This window comes from Triticum urartu, chromosome 2 (assembly GCF_003073215.2).
Source record: "Triticum urartu cultivar G1812 chromosome 2, Tu2.1, whole genome shotgun sequence".
Taxonomy (NCBI): Eukaryota; Viridiplantae; Streptophyta; class Magnoliopsida; order Poales; family Poaceae; genus Triticum; species Triticum urartu.
This window is the reverse complement of record NC_053023.1, coordinates 397,159,476-397,183,007: the sequence shown is the minus strand read 5'-3', so window position 1 is coordinate 397,183,007 and position 23,532 is coordinate 397,159,476. Positions and strand designations below refer to the sequence as shown.

Genomic DNA, 23,532 nt, shown 5'->3' with positions numbered 1-23,532 from the left:
ACATAGTGACCGCTAGCAATAAGTTAGTAAACCAAATCGATACTGGTATTAATGATGATGCAAGTGTTTGACACTTGTTTATGTCACCTTAATTTTGATTTAATGTCTCGACTATCTAGTATGAGTTTAATTTTGAATTTCACTATTGCAACAAACTCTATGTGCATTCGTGCATAACAAGAAGCAACGTGAAAATAAAGAATCCCCTCGTATGCTTAAAACTTTCCCTTTCTTCCGAATTAAACCGGACTCACACTCTAAAGTTGATATGCATGCCATAATTGAGTTAACCAAACTTGTATGAAAACCGAGCTTCAACATAATTTCCTTCAAAAAATCCACTCAACACGATCATAGGCTTTATACATGTCCACCTTAATAGCACACATACCCTCCTGACCTTCCCTCTTATTTTTAATTGTGTGATAGCACTCATAGGCCACTAGTTGGTAATCATTATCCGGGGACAAAATCACTTCAAGTAGAGCTACTAATACCTCATGTAAGATTAATTTCAATCGTGTAGCCCCTTATATACCACATTACACAAACTAATTAGCTTAAACTGAGCAACTTTCTTTGGAGAATTTATTTTAGGAATCATCACAATTGCAGTCTCGTTCCACCCTGAAGGAATAGTGCAAGTATTCACCGCTTGAAGAATTATCTCAACCACGTGGGTGCCTATAAAGTATTTTCCTGTGCAAAATGATTCCCCAACCTGATTTTGGGTAGGAAAAGGGAACTTAAAACTACTTTCAGGTTTCAGCTTGCAGCAACAGCCAAACCAAAACACGCTAGACAAAAACATCTGACTGGCGGTACCAATTCAATTCACAGAGGTATTTGTGTTTTGTCTTACAACATTCCTGTGTACTCTTATTCAAAAACACTGCCACGTAGTACTATGACAAAAAAAAATACATGTCTTTAGCAGTATAAGAAAAGTGCTCTTCACCATACTGTTTGAGCTTAATTATTTTACAAACTTAACAGGAAAACTTGCAACATCCTTGTCCAAAAGCCTTGGCTGGCTAGGCAGCTCTGCTTGGATGATGTCACTGCGAATTTTCCTCCATCTGAATTTGCTTCGCTGGAACTCCAGCACCCGCATATTCCACTGGTCTAGAGCCCAGCGCTGCCATTGGCATGTTCCGGGACCTCGACTGCTTCACCAAAGGGCCTGAAGTATGTGCAGGACGGGCATGCCGTGAAGATGTGCCAGCCACCAACCTGGAAGATTTGCGGTCCGATCTGGAACTGCGGTCAGAACGATGGGAAGAAGAGATCTTGCGTGTGTGACGGTCCGAGACCTCTTTTGAGCCAGTTGCTCTTACAGGCTGCTTGTTGTACACAGCAAGGTTTGGCAAGAGGCCTAACAGGTACTTCTTCAGGTGCTGGTCACCTACGTTCTTCTGTGCCGGGTTGCCATCTAGGTTGATGGCTTCGAGGGAATTGTAGTTCGCAGCCAGTTGACCAAGGCCCTTGGATGTAGAAATCTTGTTGTGGCGCAAGTCCAGAACTTTTAGCTTCAGAAGGCGGTGAAGGCCATCTACCTCACTGATCTTGTTACCAGCCAGATATAACTCCTTCAAAGAAGAACATGAAGCCAAACCTAAAAGGTGTCCCAAAACATAAATCAATGAGAAGCAAGCAAATCTGTTCGTTTTATACTGTCATTAACTGCAAGAGTATGGTGCAATTTTATTAAGAATAAATCATTCCATGTTATGCACTGGACTGTATTTTCCTCTTCAAAACATTGAATATAACAAGGACCATGGAGCATAGTGATTTCTCTGTTCAGAGGATACTGATGGGAAACATGATTAAATTTATTATCAGGACAGCCTACATATTAACTAGTAATTGGCGGCAGAACCGTGCAAGCCCAGAGCACCAGACAGTGGCCCAAGCACTAAGCTAGCGCTCAGTTCTCCATAAATTAAGCATATTTCATAAGGAGAAAGTAAAAGCTGTTGAAAACCATACCATGGCCAATTCTAGAGATCCTATTATAGCTTATGTCCAGCAAGCGTAAGCGTGTTAGTTCTCTAAGGCCTTCAATAATCGAGATATTATTCTTCGACAGGCTTAACATGTGAAGACCTTTCGGGAGAGCTCCTGCAGTTACGCGCACTGTGCAGAAAACCCCAGATGTTAGAGAAATTGATGACATTATCTCCTGAAACAAATGAATATTCCAATAATAGCAATAATTAATCTGCTGAATTATAGGAAGAATACTCACCTATTGAATTCCCTGATAAGTTCAACAGCCGTAGGCCTGAGAACGCGCTCAGTCTTGGGATTGCAACCAAACCAAGGTTTGGCAATTGTGCAGATGAAGAAACAGGAGTCAATTTGGAAATATAAGTGTAAGCTATCTCCATGCCAAGAGGACTTTTAGCATCAGGGCGCACAGCAGAAACACTGACCACCGACTCGCTATATTTTGTTGATGCAGAACTTGAACTTTCTCCCTGCTCCTCCACAATGATGTCACTGTCAATATCAATTTGGCTGATCCAATCCTCGATCCTTTTAATGCTGTAAGCTCTTGGACTAAGTTCATTTGGGTCCTCGTCAAAATGCTGATCACCATTCATTTCAGTTTCATTGTGTTCAGCTTCCTCACTAATATCCTTCGAGTCAGACGGGTTCTTCAAATTAGGCATGTCAATGCCAAGTGACTCCTGGTCGAGACCGCTATTTCTGTTCCACAATTTCTCTTCCCTCTCTTGATTTAAAGCACCATTGATGACACAATAATGCCCTGAATCCGCACAGCAAGTGGCAACTGGATGAGCTGAATTATCAGCAGCAATATATTTGCCATCCCAGTAGTCATGACTTATCATCCCATCCCTCACAAACTTCCCATCTACACTTGCAGAGGACCGTTGGCCATCTTCAGCAGCATCAGAGCGACCTCCTGAACCATTCTCCAAGTCTAATAATTCAGAGATACCTGGCGAAGAAGGTCCAGCACAAAGCACAGGCAAATTTGATTTCGAGCGATTTGTTTCATCACCACTCAAGTAATCAACCTTTTCACCGTCCATTGAACATAAATCCTCAAAAGATCTGCAACGGGGGCCTAGTCTCTCAGAATCAACAGAACCTTCTCGGTCACTATCAGAATTATTCTGAAATATAGCAGATTGTGACCTTGGAAATTTGCTGTGGTCATAAGAGTGATGCCTGTCAGAATCAGCGGCATGATCAACTGAAGGTTCATAAACACCATGACTGATCAGGTCAGATGAGGCATCAAAAACATTCTCGTTGTTCTTGCTGCCTAACCTAGTGGATTCTTCAACATCTGTATTGCTCTTGAAACCAGAGCAATGGCTTCTGTAATCATGGTCTGTAATGTCACACTCAGTACCTTCACTGCCATGATGATCACAATCCTCTTGAAGCATGTTCCCAAGAGACTGGCTCTTCTGTAGGTGCCCAACTTTCTCCTCTTTGTCATCATCAGAGCATGCATGTCTATTCCATTCATCAGATCTCCAGCATTCTTGGTGAGATGATGAGTTAATATCATACTGCCCACTAGCAACTGAATGGTTATTTTCATCCGCCATCTGCTTCGGGCCCACTGATCCAGCAGTGAACTTCACTGTTTGTTCCTGAGAATCTTTCTTTGAAACAGTAAGCATGGTCTTATCTGCTAGCAGAAAGGCCTCCTAAAGTACAAAAGGGGAACAAAGATATTTGGGAAACTATTAGTTGTCAGCTCAAACAAAGAATACAATTGGAAATTATTCAAAATACATCAGCTATTTTCCATACCTTCGGTTTCTGTTGTGTAGTAGAGGATGAAAAACAGAAAAACCTAACCATAAGTCAACTCTAGTGTCAACTGAGCTAACACCAGATCCAAAAACAGAGTTGATCCAATCACATTGCTAAATCACAGGCCTGTCTTGGAAGAGAGCTCAGCTCAAAAAAATTGTTACATCTCAGCTGCTTTCCTCAATTAACCGTAATCAACAAAAAGTCCCTCCAGTGCTCGCCGTAATCTCCAGATGTATGATGGGATTACTCCAAGAGGCAGCGATAAGTTGGTCGCAGAATTGTTGCAAATCCACACCCACTCAGAGGTGCGAGACCTGAATGATCTCTTGATATCTGCCAGAATGGAAGAAGGATTTAGGAACTAGACTGTTCCAGGAGGTTGCATATAGTCGTGGAAGTCCTGCAGAAACAAGAAGAGTGTGAGCAATCTGGCACGCATAATACACTAACACGTGAAATCTTGACTTGAAATGTTCCATTGCGTATGGTTTTAGCATGTTAAGCATATACTACCTCTGTACCAAAATATAAGACATCTTTTATATTTTGGTATGGAGGGAGTAATATATACAGCAAAAGGCCGAACTATTTGCAGTTAACTTTGAGTCCAAAAGCAACCATTAATTGTTGATGTACACAACTATACCCTCTGTTCACTAATGTAGGAAGTTTTTGCAGTTTAAATTGAACTGCGAAAACGTCCTACATTAGTGAACAGAGGTAGTACCAAAGGAGAATCATTCCTTAATCATCAGGGCCTACATTCAACTGAAACTGAAGACAAGTACAAAATATTCAGTTCCATGCAAGAACAAAGCATATGCATACCACTGCTGTTCGATTGAGATTATAACAAGTCCAAGCAAACCTAAGTTGATAGACTCCACAATTATCGCCAATATATACTAGTACTTTACAAGTTGTAACAAAAAGGACAAGATCCAAACCGAAAGGGTTCTTGATGTCACTGATTCCGATCACAATTATTGAGATTTGAGAGATCCTACACCTCAACCCCAGGAGTCCCTCCACACCACACTGTCTCTCCTCCCGTGAGGGGGGAAGCAAGCGAAGGGCACTTTTCCCTGTATCCCCGTTCCCATGTCACGATTTGCACGAGACAGAAACTGACACGTCAATGTCCTTTCACTGTATTTTACAGCTGAAAGATACAACTTTTGCACTGCTAATCATTATTAATGAGCCTTTCCAATCTAAAAAATCTGGTAACGATGGTGGGAAGGAGTAGTAGTATTATGCTCAGTGCAGCTATTTTTTAATATCTGGGATTAAGTCAAGAGAAAACAGCGTCGCAATTCTATTCCATTAAGCCACCGTACAGCTAGCTTCCACTACAACGCGATTAGATTCGAGTAGCCAGGCCATAGATTCGTGTCGAATCCAATTCGATATGGATCCTTCCAGTGTTCTTTGCTTCGAGGAAACCAAATCAAGGAACGGGAATCCGCAACTGAAATCAAGAACGGGGCACGGCCAGACGAACCGAGAAACAGCGCGTATCTATCTAGCATGTATGATAGAGCAGAGATCATGAAACCGCAAAACTAAATCTAACTAAGGGAAGGAGACGATAACCAAGAAGAAGAAGAAGAAGAAGAAGAAGAAGAAGAAGAAGAAGAAGAAGAAGCTAGTGTTACCTTCTCCTCTCCGCTGCTCCCTCTCCCTCTTCCACGTGAGCGGCGGACGGCGGCGCTTTTGTACAGTCGGATTGGATCTGCCTATGTGTGCGTGCGAGTACGGCGAGTTGTACTCGGATTGGTTAGTGCGAAGAGAGAGGGAGGAGGAAGAGGGGTTGTTGTGGTCGTGTGGTGCGCCGCAATCGCAATTCGCAATTGCTATAACGTGCGGAGGGTAAAGGTGTTGAGGTTTGATTCCATCATCTTCTTTTTTGGATTTTTATTAAGGGGATTTTGACAACTTTGCACCTAAGGTATTCTCCAGAAAACTGAATTTGGTATTTATCGGTGTCAGAGTATCTACAGTAACCAAATATGACCCCTGAAATATCCGCGGACGCGTTTGGACAAAGACCGGGCGGGTCTATTTTGAGCCTCCATTTATGCATGCATGCAACTATGTCCCTTACTTTGTTTCCGAATTGTCTGGTCAACTGCATTTGATTAGTGGGATGGAGAGAGAAAAAAAGAATAAGGACGTGGCTAGGGAGTGGCCGGGTGCTTCCTAGTATTCCCTGGCAGTCGGCCATAAAAGGAAGGTTTTGGTCCCTCCCCCGCGCGAAAAAGGAAACCCACCTGTCCACCACTGTATCACGCGAATTGCATGCCCACCCTCCCCGCAACCCAACTCCACCTGGTCCCCCCGTCACGTGACTCCTAGCCGTTCCCTTCTCCTGAGCAAACCACCCATGAATCCCATCTTCTTCTCCCCCAAGCCTCGTTTCCCAGATCTAGAGACCTCGATTCACCTTGCAATGGCGACATAGGGGGGTTGTCAGTCAAAGAAAATTGACAAAAACTGAAAGAAAATACTAAGCAAGGACACACAAGGAGATCAGGTTTGCCCAGCTCTTCCATATAATTTGCCTGGGATTTGCCAAAGTACCTACTCCTGTCTTTGTTGATTCTTCCTGGATTTTTTGGATTATTTTGGTCAGTTTTATACAAAAAGACTTCATATACTCATCTATATTGTGCTACAACTTCTTTTTCATGAGTGCTAGTCCAAAAAAGAGATTTTCTGTGGTTATTTTTATCCCAAAAATTGCTATGATCTAGGATATTTGAGCAAATTCTATTGATTTTGAGAGCAAATTGTGATGTTATTTCAAGCAACGAAAAACTATGATTGACAAACAGGGCTAGGATAGCTTTGTTTCATGAAACCTTTTAGGTGGTCTGCAACATTAGTGAAACCCCTTGTTTTGAGCAAATACCTTACTTACTTTAGGCAAAAGCTATGTTCCTTTTAAGCAAATGCCATGGTTTTTAAGGCAAAAAAGAACTATATTGGTTTCAAGAAGATAAACTGTAGCTATTGTTGATCCACTGTGGTTATTTTTGCCCTTATTTTTATCCCAAAAATTCCTAGAATTTAGAAACACATCTTTAAGAAAATTTTGTTGATTTTGATAACAAATTGTGAGGTTATTTCAAGCAACGAAAAACTGTGATTGACAAACAGGGCTAGGATAGCTTTGTTTTATGAATCCTTTTATGTGGTCTGCAACATTAGTGAAGCCCCCTTGTTCTGAGCAACTACCTTACTTACTTTAGGCAAAAGCTATGTTCCTTTTAAGCAAATGATATGATTTTTAAGGCAAAAAAGAACTCTGCTGGTCTCAAGAGGATAATCTGTAGCTATTGTTGATCTACTGTGGTTATTTATCCTAAAAATTGCTAGAATTTGGAAACACGTCTTTAAGCAAATTATGTTGATTTTGAGAGCAAATTGTGATGTTATTTCAAGCAACGAAAAACTGTGATTGACAAACAGGGCTAGGATAGCTTTGTTTCATGAAACATTTTAGGTGGTCTGCAACATTAGTGAAACCCCTTGTTCTGAGCAACTACCTTACTTACTTTAGGCAAAAGCTATGTTCCTTTGAAGTAAATGCTATGGTTTTTAAGGCAAAAAAGAACTTTGTTGGTTTCAAGAAGATAAATTATTGATACTGTTATAAGCTAAAAGTGTTGGGGGAGATATTAAAACCCTTCTTATTGGGATGCTTATTTCAAGCAACTACCGTTGGTTATCTGAAGCAACTAACATGATAATTTCAAAAAAAGAACTAACATGATTGTTGTCAACTACTATACTTAAAGCAACACTGTTTTGAGCATCTACTGAATATCCTAAGCAACTCATACGAGATACTGCATATTACTACAAAAAGAAAAAATGAATGAATAAAAAAACTGCCTAGTAGCGAACATTACCTTCAAGGAAAAATGGTTGAACGTTATTTCCTGCTTTAAACATGGACATGTTATGAATAGTAGGATGCTCCAGTTGCATTTTGAAAAAAAAAATGTTAGTTTGGAATGACCATATTAATTGCCTAATAATGATTCTGCAAAGAAGGATCATATGGAAACAGAAAGACAAAAGGAAAATAGCAAGTGAAAACGGTCTTGTGCATAGAAGATAAGTGTTCTGTTCCTCCCAATACAAAGCAACTAAAAAGTAAAGTTATTTGAACACAAAGAGTGCATCACCCTTGACTACTCCTAAAAAATAGAACATATAACAATCTACTCTCGATATCAGTCATGTTGACACAAGTTTCCCAAAAGCTAAAAAGATGCACTTCGATGAAGAAATAATCTTTTCCATGCGCCTTGCTTCACCAAAACCTTGAATCACATGGTGAACTGTTGCTCTCCTGTGAACATTTAGAAAATAAAAAAATTACATCACGGAAAAAATACCTATGTTGTAAGAAACTACTGTTGATATATTGTGCCCAAATAAATGAAAACATGTGTAGAGAAAGAGCGACTTGTGTTTGGTTTTTCATGCACGTATGCTTACTGTATTTTGTAGCAACGCTCTGGTAAAAAAGAAAATTGCATCAAGCTAAATGTTGTCTCTTATTAAATTTCTTGCGTACACTCTGTGTGCTGGATGCTTACTTGATTCACCTAACTTGCTTCGTCAACTTGGTGTGTGCAGCGGTGGAGATGATTGACCTAAATGAGTTGCAAGTAGAAATTGACCCTCAGATGCAAATTCCTGACAGTAGTAATCTTGGAGATCATGTATTCTGCACACAGCACAACAACCCCCGCGGTGGTGTTGAGTCGCCTAATCCTATGCTTACACAAAATGTTGCCACACCTGTGACAGGCACAGTGGACAGGGATGAGCACTCCACTGTTGCTGGGGGGGACTGCAAGAGGTGCAACTGTCCCTAGAGAAGAAGCAACAGATACGGATGCGCACACCCTTGATGTCACAGCGATTGGAGATGAAACTGGAGGGACTATTGGAAATGGTTTGGCAGGCTTGGAAGGTGAAAACGACGACGAAGCTTGCATGCCTGCAGGTCGACTCTAGAGGATCCCCGGGTACCGAGCTCGAATTCGCCCTATAGTGAGTCGTATTACAATTCACTGGCCGTCGTTTTACAACTTGGGTTTTCTGTCAAGAAGAACACTTTGAGGAAGTCTGTTAAAACTGCTGAGCTGATAAAGCAGCAATTTGTGTGCAATAAGTTTCGCAAACCTAAAGTTGATGATGGAGGAGCAGAAACAATTCCTGCCCTAGACAAGATTGTAGAAGAAGGTGAAAATATTGATGAAGAGGATGAAATTGTCTTTCTTGATGATGAAAGCAAACTAAAAAAGAAAACCAAGAAGGGGAAGCGGGATATAGTAGTGCAAACAGGTTACAGAGCCAAGATGGTGGTGAAGTTATTAGATAGCCGTTGGGAGGTCATTTACTTTGTTGCTGAGCACAACCACCAGTTGGTTGACAAACCATCTTTGACTAAGTACCTGAGATCACACCAAGGGATCCCACCAGAAGAAAGGGCTTTCCTCACACATCTCCATAATTGCAACTTGACAGCAGGTTTGGTTCCCTCCTAAACTATGACTAGGAAAAATCATGAACTATTCTTGGCTTCCTGTGTTAGTTGGTCATACCTTATGCAAGTACTTCCTAGTCTTCTCTTGATTGCGGAAAATTAACTTTGTTCCAAAGACTGACCTTGGTTTGAGATGCTCACACCCCACCTTGCGTTATTATTAAAACCAATAAAGATGGGAAATTAGTTTTGTTCCATGATTTGCATTTGTATGCTCTGTAAGTTGCTCAAACCCTACAAACCTGCTTGCCCGTATTGTTTTTTAAACCCATAAAATGATGGGAATCTGTTTTCTTCCTACAAATGCGTTGGTTTCTATGTGAGTTGCTTGCACCATACCCCAGTGCTTGCCTGACCAACCTACTTGTATGAATTATTATTTAAACCCTGAAAATGATGGAAATTTGTTCGTTTTTTCCTATACTTCACCTATCTTGTTGTGTGAGTTTCTCATACCCTACCCGACTACTTGCCTGGTTTATTATTCAAGAAGGGGAATTTTGGTTTCCTCCTGGACTTGCCTTGTCCTGCTGTGTAAGTTGCTCAGACCCTAACCAAGTGTTGCATGTACTACACTTCCTTGTCCCTTGGTTTCAATGTGTTAGTTATTCATACCTTAGGCGGAAAAAGTGTATACTTGACTAATCTTGAATGTGAAAATTTTGTTTTTTAAGACTCCGTTTATTATGTTAATGACTACAATAATCTTAGGAAAGTGTATGCCTTTATTTGCCTGCAAACGATGTATTAGTTGGTTGAAGGTCTTGTGGTCTTGTCCAACTACCTCTACATACAAATGTGTTAAACTAACTAGCCACTATGTTTTTGCTTGCAGGTCGTATGATGCACATCATGTCAGATTACTATGGAAAGGAGCTGATTGTTCCTTATGGTACTAAACATATTTCAAACTTGAAGTCAGAACTGAACAAGCATGCCACGAAAGAAGGTGATATGATTGAGACAGTTGCCTACTTTAAAGACCAGCAAAAAGAGGATCCAGATTTCTTTTACAAGATAAAGTATGATGAGGAGGACAGGGTGGAGAATATTTTCTGGGTTGACGGCGTAGCAAGGAAGGCTTATGTAGAGGCATACCACGATTGTATCTCATTTGACACCACGTACATGACTAACATGTATAACATGCCCTTTGCACCATTCATTGGAATTAATCGGCATGGACAATCATTCATGTTGGGCTGCGGGTTTGTGAGGCAAGAATTGGCTACAAGCTTTGATTGGCCGTTTGGGACCTTTCTTGAAGCAATGCATGGTCTAGCACCTACTAACATCATAACTGACCAAGACAACGCGACGTCACAATCAATTAAAAGGATGTTCCCAGCAAGTGTCCACCGTTGTTGCCGTTGGCATATAATGAAAAAAGCTCAAGAAAAGCTTGGTGCCTTGTTGGGGCGAAAGCCTGGATTGTCGAAAGATTTCAACAACTGTATTGACTTCAGCTTGACGCCGGAGGAGTTCGAGGCTGCATGGGCTGCTCTGATGTTGAAGTATGAGGTTATGGCTGACACACACTTTGAGACCCTATATAAATACCGGGCAACATGGGTTCCTTGCTACTTCAAACACCAATTCTTCCCATTCCTGTAGTCAACCCAACGTAGTGAGGGTTTCAACGTTGTCCTTAAGCGATATGTGAACCCACACAATTCCATCTTCAACTTTGTCAAGCAATATTCAAAAATCCAGACTCACATACTTGTCCGGGAGGGTGGAAAAGACTGCCGGACTGAACATTTGGAGAATGAAATGTGGTCGTCTTTTCCCATTGAGAAGCAAGCGTATGGTACCTATACTAGGGACTTGTATGATTAGTTCCGTAACGAATTCAAGTTGACTGGTAGATACAATGTACGGCCGCATGGGGGTCACTTGTATGAGATATACCCCAACAATACCAACCCTGACATACACAGAAGTGGGTTGCTAAGTATGGTTCTAGGAGTTATTTCGTGACATCAGACCCTGCTGCTGGAGACTACACGTGCCAGTGCTGCAAAATGGACAGGGACGGCATGCTCTGCTGCCACATCTTGAAGGTTTTCACCTACCTTGGTATAGATGAAATCCCTGCACAGTACATTCTGAGGAGATGGAAACCTAAAGCAATCCCCAGTGCACCACCTACAAATGGCGGTTGGCCCGATGAGTTGCCAGCACAGTCCAAGGAAGAACTTAGGCATGCAAACTTGTCCTTGGATTTTGCAAGCCTTGCTCGTGTTGCTAGTGCGTTAGATGCTGCTTCAGACATTGTGAGGAGGCATATGCGGGTAGCTTGCATAGAAATAAAACACTTGAACTTGTCGAGGAAAAACAAGCCAACAACAGGTCCTAGTGCCCCCAGTGGTCCACCCCCGAGTAGTGGTTCTGCACCACAAGGCAACCCTCCTCCGATGAATAGTGCCCCTCCACCACCTCCTGCTGCAGCTGCACAACCACCAGCTAACTCTACGCAGCATCCCACTACTTCTGCACCATAGCAAAGAAAAGCAGCCCAAATGGATGACCCTTCTAGAGTGCTTGCACACCCCAAGATGGGATCTGCACCCCAAAGCACAACAACGCCAGTGGTGCCTACACCACCGGGACTGTTTGCAGCATAGCCGAGAGGGGCTGCACAAACAATCAGAGGGCATACACAACCAGGTTGGGAGCCTCTAAAACTACTAACAGGGCAAGCACAACTACCCAGGGGTCCCCCAGCACAAAACAGGTGGCCGGTAGTACCACCGAGGGGGGCGCCCCACTGCCCCCATCAGGACTTCAACAAATGCCTGCTTGAATTGGAGAGCATTCTACTTCCTCCACATCACAACAAAAAGGGCAACGAAAAAGTGGAGGGGCACTGTTGTCTTCTTCTGCAGCACCCCCTGGGAGACATGCGCAACCACCTCTCCAAATTGCGTGTAGCGACCAGACCTCAAACAGTCTGATCTCTGTGCTCCGGTGTCATCCCTGGATCAGTAATGCTGACACCACACAGTACTCGGAGGATTTATAGCAGAGTAGCAATCACACACTTATTACATTGAGTGTCTCAAAAAGAGAACTTATTACAATAAATATGGCTTAAGGCCATCTAACAACGATAACATCGGAAGGCTTGGAAGATAAGTGAGTCCATCAACTCCAACGGCATCACTGAGTATAGAACCACGACCTAAAACTCCTTAATCGTCGTCTGAAAAGTCTGCAACATTAACGTTGCAGCCCGAAAACGGGTCAGCACATGGAATATGCTGGCAAGGTAACACATAGAGAGTAATGGAATGAACAGCTATACTATATGCATATTTGGCTGGTGGAAAGCTCTATGGTTACAGTTTTGCGTAAAGCCAATTTTTCCCTACTTCAAAGGAATAAATTTATTTACTATCATGGTGATTGTTAAACATTGAGAATGGTTGACATCATTCTCAATCCCAATTAAGCATCATCATTAAACATAACCCAACAAAATTAATTTAGAGTAACATGTTGAGATTCACATGAAAATCCAAGTACTAGATACTCAAGATGTCCATAACCGGGGACACGGCTAACCATGATTAGTTTATTACACTCTATAGAGGTTTGCGCACTTTTCCCCACAAGACTCGATCGCCTCCGTTTGTTTTCTCGCACTACATGGTGTTTGAGAAGACGGATGACCGAGGCATAGTCTTTCAGAAGCGCTAGCACCTTACGATCGGGTAGACCGTACCACCTACATCCCCTACATCTACTAGTCTACCACTGTAAGAGTTCGCACAACTTAGTCAACTATGCTAGAGCCCATAATAGCTTGTGGCTGCACACGGAAGTTTCTAGTATGAATAGTCTCATGATCCCTTTGAGCCTGGGTGGCAGTCCAAAAGAAAACAGGCGAGTCCTGGAATACCCAGGTGCCTCAATCCACCCAGATCTGTGTTTAAGTTGCCACCTTAGATAAACCATTAATTAACAATCTCACATCTGTCATGGATTTCACTCACCCAATCCACGTCTACTAGCATAGCATGGCATAATAAGCAAACGTAGAAGTAACTCCCAAAGGTTTGATAATTAATAGGTAATAGGTGCTACCTCATCTGCCTCCCATCCCACAATTTAATTAGATCCTAATCATGCAATGTGTGAGGATTGATCTAATGCAATAAAACTGGGTAGTAGAAAAGATATGATCAAAGTGTTACTTGCCTTGCTGATGATCCGCGAAACCTAACGATTCGAAGTAACAGGCGGCGCACTCTGGGTATTCTATCGCAGACAAACAAATAAGCATACAATAAGTACTCATCTAATGCACAGGTAAAACTCAAATAATAGATCTAACTAGAAGGTTCAACTTAAGAACTCCGGTTGGCAAAAAAATCGAATCGAACAAAGCAACGAAAGTCAAACGGCGAAAGAAAACAACTTCATTCTAGTAATCTGGATCTAGGGAAAATTTTACAGTAGCAAAATCTTGTTTAAGTTGGTTAAACAAATAGAGGGTTTCGAGACGAAACTCTAGGCGCTTGAATCGCCTGATTCCGATAAACGAGCGAAAAGTTATACTAAAACGAAAATCGGATCAGGAATCGCGATCAGAAAAATCACGGATTTAATCCGAGAAAAAGAAAACGACGAACGGATTAACGAACGAACGTTCGTTATCCAAATCTAAACGATGAACGTGTTTGTCTAAACGAACAAACGAGCGAACGCTCGCTATTTAACCTAAACCGAAAAACACCGATCAAAAAAAACGAAAACTAAAAAAAACTGAAAAAAAACCGATGGAAAACCGTTCGGTTTTCTAAAAAAACAGGCGGCGGACTACGAGGTGGCGGCGAACCTCGGCGAGCGTGCGGTGGGGCGGCGGCTCCGGCGGGCAGCGTGGCGGCGCGGCGACGGCGGGCGGCGAGCGGCACGGCGGGGCGGCGGCGGCGGGTGCGGGGCTGGGGCGGGGCACTAGGGCGGGGCGCTGGGCTAGGGTTCCCCCCCTCGGGGTGGGCCGGCTTATAAAGCCCCTACGGGCCGGGAGTTCTAGTCGGACACGGCCCGTAGGTCGGTTCCTTTTTTTAATAATTATGCTCGGAAGAAAATAAAAAGAAATACTAAACGGACTCCAAAAATCCTGAAATAAATTTTCCCGGGCTTCTAAAATCAAGCCCGACAAAGTGAACATTTATTTGGGCCCTAAATGAAATTTTGAAAAACGCACATTTTTCCTAAATTCAAATAAAACACCGAAATACTCTGAAATAAAATCTTATTTGATTTTATTATTAAATCCTCAATATTTCTTTATTTTGGGAAAGTCATTTTATTCCCTCTCTCATATTTTTTTGTAATAGAAATAATTGATGATAAAATAAATAAAATCAAATGATCCTATTCTCAAAATTTGAGAAAACTCAAATATGAAAATAACGAAATCCCCAACTCTCTTCGTTGGTCATTGAGTTGCGTAGAATTTCTAGGATCAACCAAAATGAAAATAAAATATGATATGCATTGATGATCCAATGTATAACATTCCAAATTGAAAATTTGGGATGTTACATTGCGCCACTACACGGGGGTACTGGAATGCAACCAGGAGCTTCTACAAAGGAACAAGACCTTGGATATCCTACTCCTACTGCGGCTGGCCCGCCAATCCCTAGAGACACGCCAAAGTCAACAACCAAAGGAAGAGCAAAAACGAAGAGGATTCAGTCAGCACTTGAGCTGCACCCTAAGAGAAAGAACAAGTGTAGTTATTGTGGTTCTGTTGATCACAACTCTGCCTATGCAAAACAAGATTGGTGTGAATGTAAAAAAGGAGTGGAAATGGTGCTGACAAAGAGGAAACCCAAGAGGAAAAGGTTGAGAAGACCAAATAACACTATTTGAATTCTACAGCTTGGGCTCTTTTTTGATTTGTTTTTATTCTCCAAACAATTTGTATTAGTATTTCTTGCAAGTTGTATGAATGATTCAGGCAACTATCTATTATTTGTTCTTTTCGCATGTAGAAATTTTACATTGATAAAAAATTCCATCGTGGGAGACAATCATTGAAACATTATCATGACTGCGGATTAATTTGCAGGAAACTCCTGTCCAGTGTTCTGGCAAGTATATGCATAAATGCAAGCAACTAAGTCATACAAAAAAACAATATTGATGACCGAAAAACTGACCTATTTCAACTTTAGGATGTCTTTCCAGGGAGCCTTGTTGCAATCAGTGTCGACCCAATTACTTGTAAGCTGTTTCCTGATGCTTGGGATGTCGTTTGGGGTGAATCTTGGAAGAACCCTTGCTTCCCAACCACTAGTGAATGTAAGAGCATAAACCCCGCAGTTGAACCTGGACAACAAAAAATATGGAAAACGCTATGTGCTTAGTTACCTAGTTACATATATGTACTATCACTTGAATGAACTAAAGAAGAAGAACAATACATATCAACCGGTTTGGGGAGGTGTGGTTGCTTACTCATTGTTTTGCTTGGGTACATCGATATTGAAGAGTTTGAAATCGTCCATGACAATGTGAGATTTTGGGTAATGAGTCTCCCAAAGACTTCGAACACTTGCAACCATGCGCCTTGCGCAATCATCCAGGGACTGGTCGGCAAGTGTCCTCCACGAATCAAGCACCTCGAACTTTCTGTCCCTTAAATTCACATTGAAAACCCAGTAATGATTCCCTGTAATTGGCTTTGTTTCGTCAATGTTTTCTATGACAGGGAACATGATCTATATGGGGAGAAAACAAGTATGTAGAAAATGTTAGGAACTAAAGGCATGTGGTGAAAAAATTGCATGCAAATTATACTTGTGTTATCAGGCAAATTCCCTGCATGTTTGTAGGCAACTTTTTGCTGCATGGAAGCAACTTGGAAAAAAGAACACATGATGGTGGAGAAGGGGGTGTTGTGTGGCAACTTATGTTGCTACTTAAGCAAGTCCCAAAAAACATGTCAATGTTTTCTACTTAAACAACTACTACCATACTCTATGTGTATTTGCTCATGTGCGAAAAAGAACACAAAGATCAAAAAAGTAGGAAAAAAAGTCTGACCATATCTTTACGGTCCAACCGGTTGGATTTGCTGAATCTGGCAATGATCTCTTTCTTGTCAATATCCATCTGCTGCAACCATTTCTGCCAAAGAAAAATAAAAACATGAAAAAGGTGGAACTGAAAATAAAAAGGGAAGACCTGATTACTGATATAACTGTCATTTTCTTACCAAGAATCTCAATGGCATCACCACCTTCTATGAATCTGGTGGCAAGTTCATCACGATGGACTGTATGCCAATCTGAACAACATGGTCCAACAAGAATCTTTCCTTTTTCATCGCGTTTGCAAGCTCCCTCATAGTTACATAGTATCGACCATAGTCAATTACCTTGGGGCTGCAGTAAAAAGATAAGAAACAAAAAGATAAGTTCATCATGATGGCCCGTGTGCCAAGGAAAATGTGTTATTGATAACGAACTTTCTGCCCACCCCCACGATGTCTAACTTATTGCTGTACATTAAGTCACCTACTACTATTTTTTTATGAACTTGCCTGATGATAGTATCTCATATGCCTACATGACAGTAAACAGGTTGCCTGAACAAAAAGTTTACTTGGACAACATTGTACCTGGTATCTACATCTGGGGAAACTTTTTCATTTAATCTCCCATGTAAGATAACCGATGAATATAACCGATTGACATCAGGTTTGCAGTGAAACAATTTTTTCTCATTGTAGTCCGTGAATGGTGACCTGATGTAGGGTGATGGTTTGATGATCCTCCTCTCAAATTTGTTAGGGACAGGCTCTCCAGAGCTGCTGCTACTATAGTACTTTCTGCCTGAACCATCTTCTATTTGTTCAGTAGTTTTTTCTGGTGTAGATAACACATTTGGCAACCGGCTACCGTCTGCACGAGCTCTGAGAGCCTCATTGGACCTTTGATTTGGTAATTCACACGCTTCATTGACGACTCCAAGATCCCACTCATCATTTTTATCGAGTATTTGTATGAACTCGCGGTCTGCAAGTATGCTTGGCCCATCACGTGCAACTGCCTCGACTGTTGTTTCGGGGACAAAGTCATCTATGCCAAGAGAGAATGATGGGGCTGGGCAGTATTCATGAACAAAGTTGTCTGATCCCGAACTTTTGGTTTGCTGAAACTGCAATCCATCTGTCTCTGATCGAATCGAATTGGATGATTTGCTGCTTGAGCTTTCTGCATACTTTTTCCTTGGAGGTGCACACCTAGCTATGAGCTCACTGATTTCCAAGACGTTTACTTCTAGAGAATTTCTCATATTCTCCTTGAATTGCATGGGTGGACAATTCTCTTTGTTGCCATCGCAAATGTTGAATCTCTTGGCATGAGGGCTAACTGTTTGGCAATCTCGATGACGGAAGCTGACTTTGCAGGAAACTTGCCTTGTGACCATGAATTGTTGCTTTTCCCTGAAAGGGCAATGGTGCTTACTGCCTCAGCTGAAACATGAGGAGATGGCAGGGGGCAAAAAAAATCTTGTGCTGGTGCTTTCATCTTCTGCTCTTTGCCACCCTGATGACCATTTAGCTCAACCATTTGCGCTTGACCATTTAGCTCAACTAATGGTTGCCTACCACTTGTTTTTTTGTGTGCCCCGGTATTTCTGCTGGCATATTGGCTGTTGGTTCTTGTTTGTAGATTAAGTTCCTCTCTTAAGGATTTGCCTGATTGGTCATGCAAATTTCTTCCTTCTTGGCCTGAATTGCCTCACTCCGTCTGACATTTTCCTGGCATTTGGGATACATGATTGCAGCCTCATCTTGCTCTGGCGCTGTTGGTAATCCACAAACTGCAACCTTGTTGCATCCTGGGCCATTAGATGCTAATGCCGAGCTTGATATTCCGTTCGCATGCAGCTGGGGCTTGTCAATGACACACCTTACCTCATTTTCTGAAGTAGTTCCCTATTTTTGCTGCTGGAAATGTCTGGCTTTCTTAATAGTTGGCACCCTTTGGTTGGCACCTTGGCCTTGCAAGTTATTATTAACCCGGCTTGCTTGCAGCTCCTCTACTATTGTTGTCACTATTGTTGGCTGCAGGATGAAGCTGACATTCTTTTTCTTCTTGGGTGGGAGAGGTGGTAGTTGGTTATGCACAACTACCTTATCTTTGCTTTCCAAGACATGTTCTGCACCTATTTCCTGCATTATTCTCTTGCGAGTGGCTTTCGGGCATAATTCCTCAAAGTTCATTGTGCACACTTCCTTCATCTCTAATCCATCCAAAAGGTCTTGAAAAAGCTTTTTCGCTTCCCATGCAGCTGATGACCCATCGAGAACTTCTTTTGCTTCAAGTAGTGGGATGTCTAGCAATTTATTTTCCCGCTCCATCATCACAATGTCTCTGATATTAAATGAGTAAGACTCATTAGACCCTTTAGCTTCGAAGTCCTTCTTTTTAAGCACAAACTGTAGTGTGCACTCCTGTTCGTCGCTGTCCGAGCTGCCAGTTGCTGCATCCTCGTACCTAGCATCCCCACCACCATTGCCGTGGCCACTATTGTTTCCTCCACTGTTCTCCTCATTAAGCTTATCACCACCCTTTCCCTCCTCCTCCTTATATTCATCCTTATCACCACCTTTACCCACATCATCATCGTCATCATCATCATTCTCATCATCTCCCTTCCCATCCTCTTCCTTTTCTTCATCTTCGTTCTCTTCATCATCTTCCTCTGCATCATTACTTTCCTCTGTGTTACCTCGTTGCACCTCATCGTGATCATGTTCCACTCCTCCTTCATTAGGGTTGCACCCAACATCTTTGCTTCTGACTTCATCACCATCATCATCGCCAGAGTCTCCATCACTGTCACTAATAGTTTTGTCTGCATCATCATCTGATTCCTCAAAATCGTTGCCGTCTTCGTCGCTACCATCAGTATCTGACTGGTACAACGCTTCTTCGTTGTCGCTGGCCGGTTGTTTCCTTATTTTCTTAGAATGTTGCCTGCTTGTTCCAACTTTACTAGGTTCTGCCATGTCTATCTTAGTTTCCTCAACATCAATCCTGCCAAATGCATGAACAAGCTTCACGACTGAGTGCGAAATTTTTGAGCACATTTCATGGACAATGACTGAGAGCTTCTTTTGTTTCTGCAAAAAACAGGGAGAATTGAGGGGAACGTTAGCACATCCAAACATACTCTAACAAAGTTGCCTATAAAAACACATCCTGATAAGTTTAAATCTTGGGTTAGAATCTTGGGAATTCAGACCTTTTGCATATTAAAAATGACAATAAAATTGAAAAATGGAGTTGCCTACTCTCAAGTAAGAAATTGCCTACACACAGGTTTAGAAATGGCCAAGGTATAAAATGATTTACCTCTTTATCATAGGAGTTGGGTAATCTTGCTGCAACAAATTTTGTGATGTGATCCATGATTCTGAATAAGCTGTCGTCAGCACACCGGGAAAACTCAGTCTTTAACTGATGCGAGTCATCGCAAAAAAAACGATGAGTACATGATGTGCATGTGCACTAAAAGTTAAACTTGATCACTACCATAAAGGAACATTGATAGTTACCCACAACCTCCCGTTGAATCATAAAACACATACTCCATACATAACATAAAATGTGGGATGCTTCTTTTGGAAAAAATGTCTAAAGAGTTGCTTGCCATGCTGACAAGACTTGCCAGACTTAAGTACATGAGTTGCCTGTTTTTTGGTTAAATGTTGTGACTTGCACTTTAGACAAAGAAAATTAAAAATACATATGTGACATAATAAAAAAGACTTACCCGCAGTTTGCCATATTGACCCAGGCCCTTCTTATCCTTCTTCACAACTTTTGCAATTAGAGCAGAATTCCAAACCGAAACTCTTGGTGTAGAACTTGGTATAGGTTCATCCACATCCAGCGAGTCTAGGTACAAGAGCTGCGAATGAAAAAGATGACATTGAAAACAGAAAACACATAAGTTTGCAATATAACAAACAAGATGGAGGATAGCGTCGAGAATGAGAGATAATCGTTTGAGTTTAATGCACTTACTACGAGATGGAAAACACAACATCATACAACATTCTTCTTGACACCCGCATCTTTGAATGATGCCTTTAACTGATCAACAATAAACTCACAAACATTCGTCTCTGTTATACCATTGACATCCATGACAGCAGGGAATCTTTTTGGCGAGATGCTTAGACTTGTTGATGGTGCAAGGAAGCGGGAAAAGGCAATTACTAACCAAGCACGAAGGAAATCGTCATCGTGAGCTCCATTCATATTTCCAATCATCTTACACCATGCTGTGAGGGTTGGTGAGTTCTTGGTGGTGATATTGTAGATGCTGTAAATGGCCTTTGTGATGTCAGGATGATTCTCAAAGCAAACCTTCCTGCCCCTGTTTGGCAATCCCCAAATTCGATTCACGCTCGTTGCATCAATAGGAATCTTCCCCCTATCTGGTATAACGATTTGGGACATCTCAGGGTCGTAGTGCTTCATAATCCATTGGCTGAGATCTGCATCCATACTAGTTGCTGCAATATCCAACAAACCCCAAACTCTTTATTAATGATCACACCCTTCTGAAGAGGAACAAGTGACTTGTTTAGTTTGTACAGCCTTGCAGGCGATCCCCTATTCCTAAAACCCTAAAGACATAAAACAGGAACACCAGAAAAGTTCATTAGAAGAATGAACAGAATAGATTTATGTACAGATATGTTGGTTTGGCAACTCAAACACAATTAGTTGGCAAAAAAGTGACTGCAAAGTGAGGCAACACCGCATTACCTCGTTTCCAGTACTCTTCTGGCACTTTGCTTTTTTGGTACGATCTTCAGGGTCTTTCTCGAGACATACATCTTTGTCAACTCCGGCGGCGTTATCAGCATCGGTGGATATCTCTTCATTGCTATCAATATCTGATGGCCGTGCCCCACGAGTTATAATACATTTTGCCCCTCTTTGACGCTTGTAACCAATTATGGGTACATTACTACGACCCTATGGGAGAGACATTGGAACAAACGAACAACAAAAAACAGGACATGAAAGAACACATGGAGACTACTAACCAGTATATGCACCACATATAAATAATAAAATAAAGAATTCAAATTTTTTTTCTGCCCACGTACATCTGCTTGGGTATCTCTGATAAGACTAGCTAGAAGGTTCATCATCAAGGTTGGCTGTAGGGGGGTCTTGTTGGATGCCCTTACTACTGCTCCCAGACATTATTCGCTGCAAAATAATAACGACAAGTATGAAATAGTGTTATATGAGTGCAGTTAGACAATTAAAATTGACAATAAAAAGGCATGAAACCCTGTGACAACTGCGCAGGCAAGTTTGCATGCCTCTGCTAAGCAAAACCATGAAAATATCAGGCATGTGGCTAGCTAAAGGATGCCAATATTGGCGTTTAAATGAATGAGCTAAGCAAGCTTCCAATTACTACCCTCCCGTGATAAAAGTTCGACAGGCCAACTCTTTGTCTTCTAGTGTAACACTAGCAATATGTATAGGTCGAAAATGCTTTTAGGCAACATACAATATTCACCATATGAAAAGCCCTCTCCAAAAAGATCAAAGCATAAGTGAAAATGTAAAAATAATTAGCAACTGTGTGCAGGCAAGTTGGTGTTCATCTTCTGGGCAAAATAGCAGTGTAGGTGCAAGGCGAAAATAACTTGGGAGGCAGCACTGCAAGTGCGTGCAAAGTGAAAATGTAAGACAATGAGCACTTATGTGCACGCAAGTTGGTGTTCATCTTCTAGGCAATAGCAGTGTGAATGTCAAGCAAAACAAAAACTAGTGAGGCAGCACTGCGACTGTGTAGCAAGTGAAAAATGTAGGACAATGAGCACCTGTGTGCAAGCAAGTTGGTGTTCATCTTCTAGGCAATAACAGTGTAGATGTCAGGCAAAAAAAAAAACTGGTGAGGCAGCACTGTGACGTAGCAAGTGAGATGTATTAACAATGAGCACCCTATGTGCAGGCAACTTGGTGTTCATCTTTTGGGCAAGAGCAGTGTAAATGTCAGGCAAAAAAACTGGTGAGGCAGCACCACGACTGCGTGCAAGTGAAAATGTAAAACAATGAGGCACCCATGTGCAAGCAAATTGGTGTTCATCTCCTAGGAAAGAGCAGTATATATGTCAGGCAAAAGTTGGTGTTCATAACCCATCTAATATGTCTCTAACTGCCAGATCAAACTAGCATCCCCTGGCAAAAAGCGCTCTAGATCGTGCAATAGTGCTGCGAAAAATCAACTCAACCCCTTAACTCAAGTTTCTAGCCCCAGGACTCGCACACTCTTCAAATTTCTCCCGAATCTCACACCGCGCTGGAGGAAATTGACCCCCTGGAAACACGCAACCGCCCCCAGAACAGAGTAAATCAGAGAGAAATCGAGCTCCTCCACCCTCCGCCATTTCTAGCGCATCTTCGCATCCACTCTCATAGAAACCATCCCCAATTGAACAGTCGAACGCTAGCACATAAAACGGTGAGATGTGGATTGGGGAACGAGATGATTTACCGGCGTTTTGTAGTCGATTTGCTCTTCCTCAAGCAATCACAGCATCGCCCCCTCCTTCCTACTCCCTCCAGCTTGACCACCGCTCGCCTGGAGATCCTGACCGCCGATGCCGCCCCGACCTAGACGTCGCCGCTACAACAACTACTCCGCCCCCGCACTGAAATGCTCCGCGGGCAAGTGGAATCGACGGGTGGAATAGAGGAGACGTGGAACGGATACTGCAAAACCGCCGGATTCATCGCCGGATATTGAAAATGGAGAGAGAGGAATGGCTGTTTCGAAACCGGAGGAGCAGTTCCTCTCTGCGGGGGTGGGCGGTGGAACTGGGAACGGTAGCCTGCGTGGATGGGGGCGGTGGACTAGTCGTTGCGGGATGCGAGACCGGCCCGATAGTACGACACCTGAAAAACACGCGACCCAACCACGACACACCTGCGCGCATGCGATCCATATCGGACGACGTGGAAGGTAGTGCACTCGGGACGACGAAGCAGCACAACTGCACTTTTTAGAATTTGGGAAAGAATAAAGAAAGAGAAAATATGGTCCGCGGTGGGTAACATCCTACGTGGACTACCCAGTCAAAAAAAACA

General features: G+C 42.2%; 1 protein-coding gene across 1 annotated transcript; it reads right to left on the bottom strand.

Annotated features, from left to right (window-relative positions):
• Positions 1-798: 798 nt before the first annotated feature.
• Positions 799-5,704, bottom strand: LOC125537512. Its single transcript, XM_048700836.1, has 5 exons — positions 5,466-5,704; positions 3,802-4,207; positions 2,252-3,695; positions 1,993-2,139; positions 799-1,615 (listed from the first exon to the last, which is right to left on the bottom strand). Exons 2-5 carry the CDS (start codon positions 3,850-3,852, stop codon positions 1,059-1,061), a joined length of 2,199 nt encoding a protein of 732 aa, XP_048556793.1. The 5' UTR covers positions 3,853-4,207; positions 5,466-5,704; the 3' UTR covers positions 799-1,058.
• Positions 5,705-23,532: the final 17,828 nt, after the last annotated feature.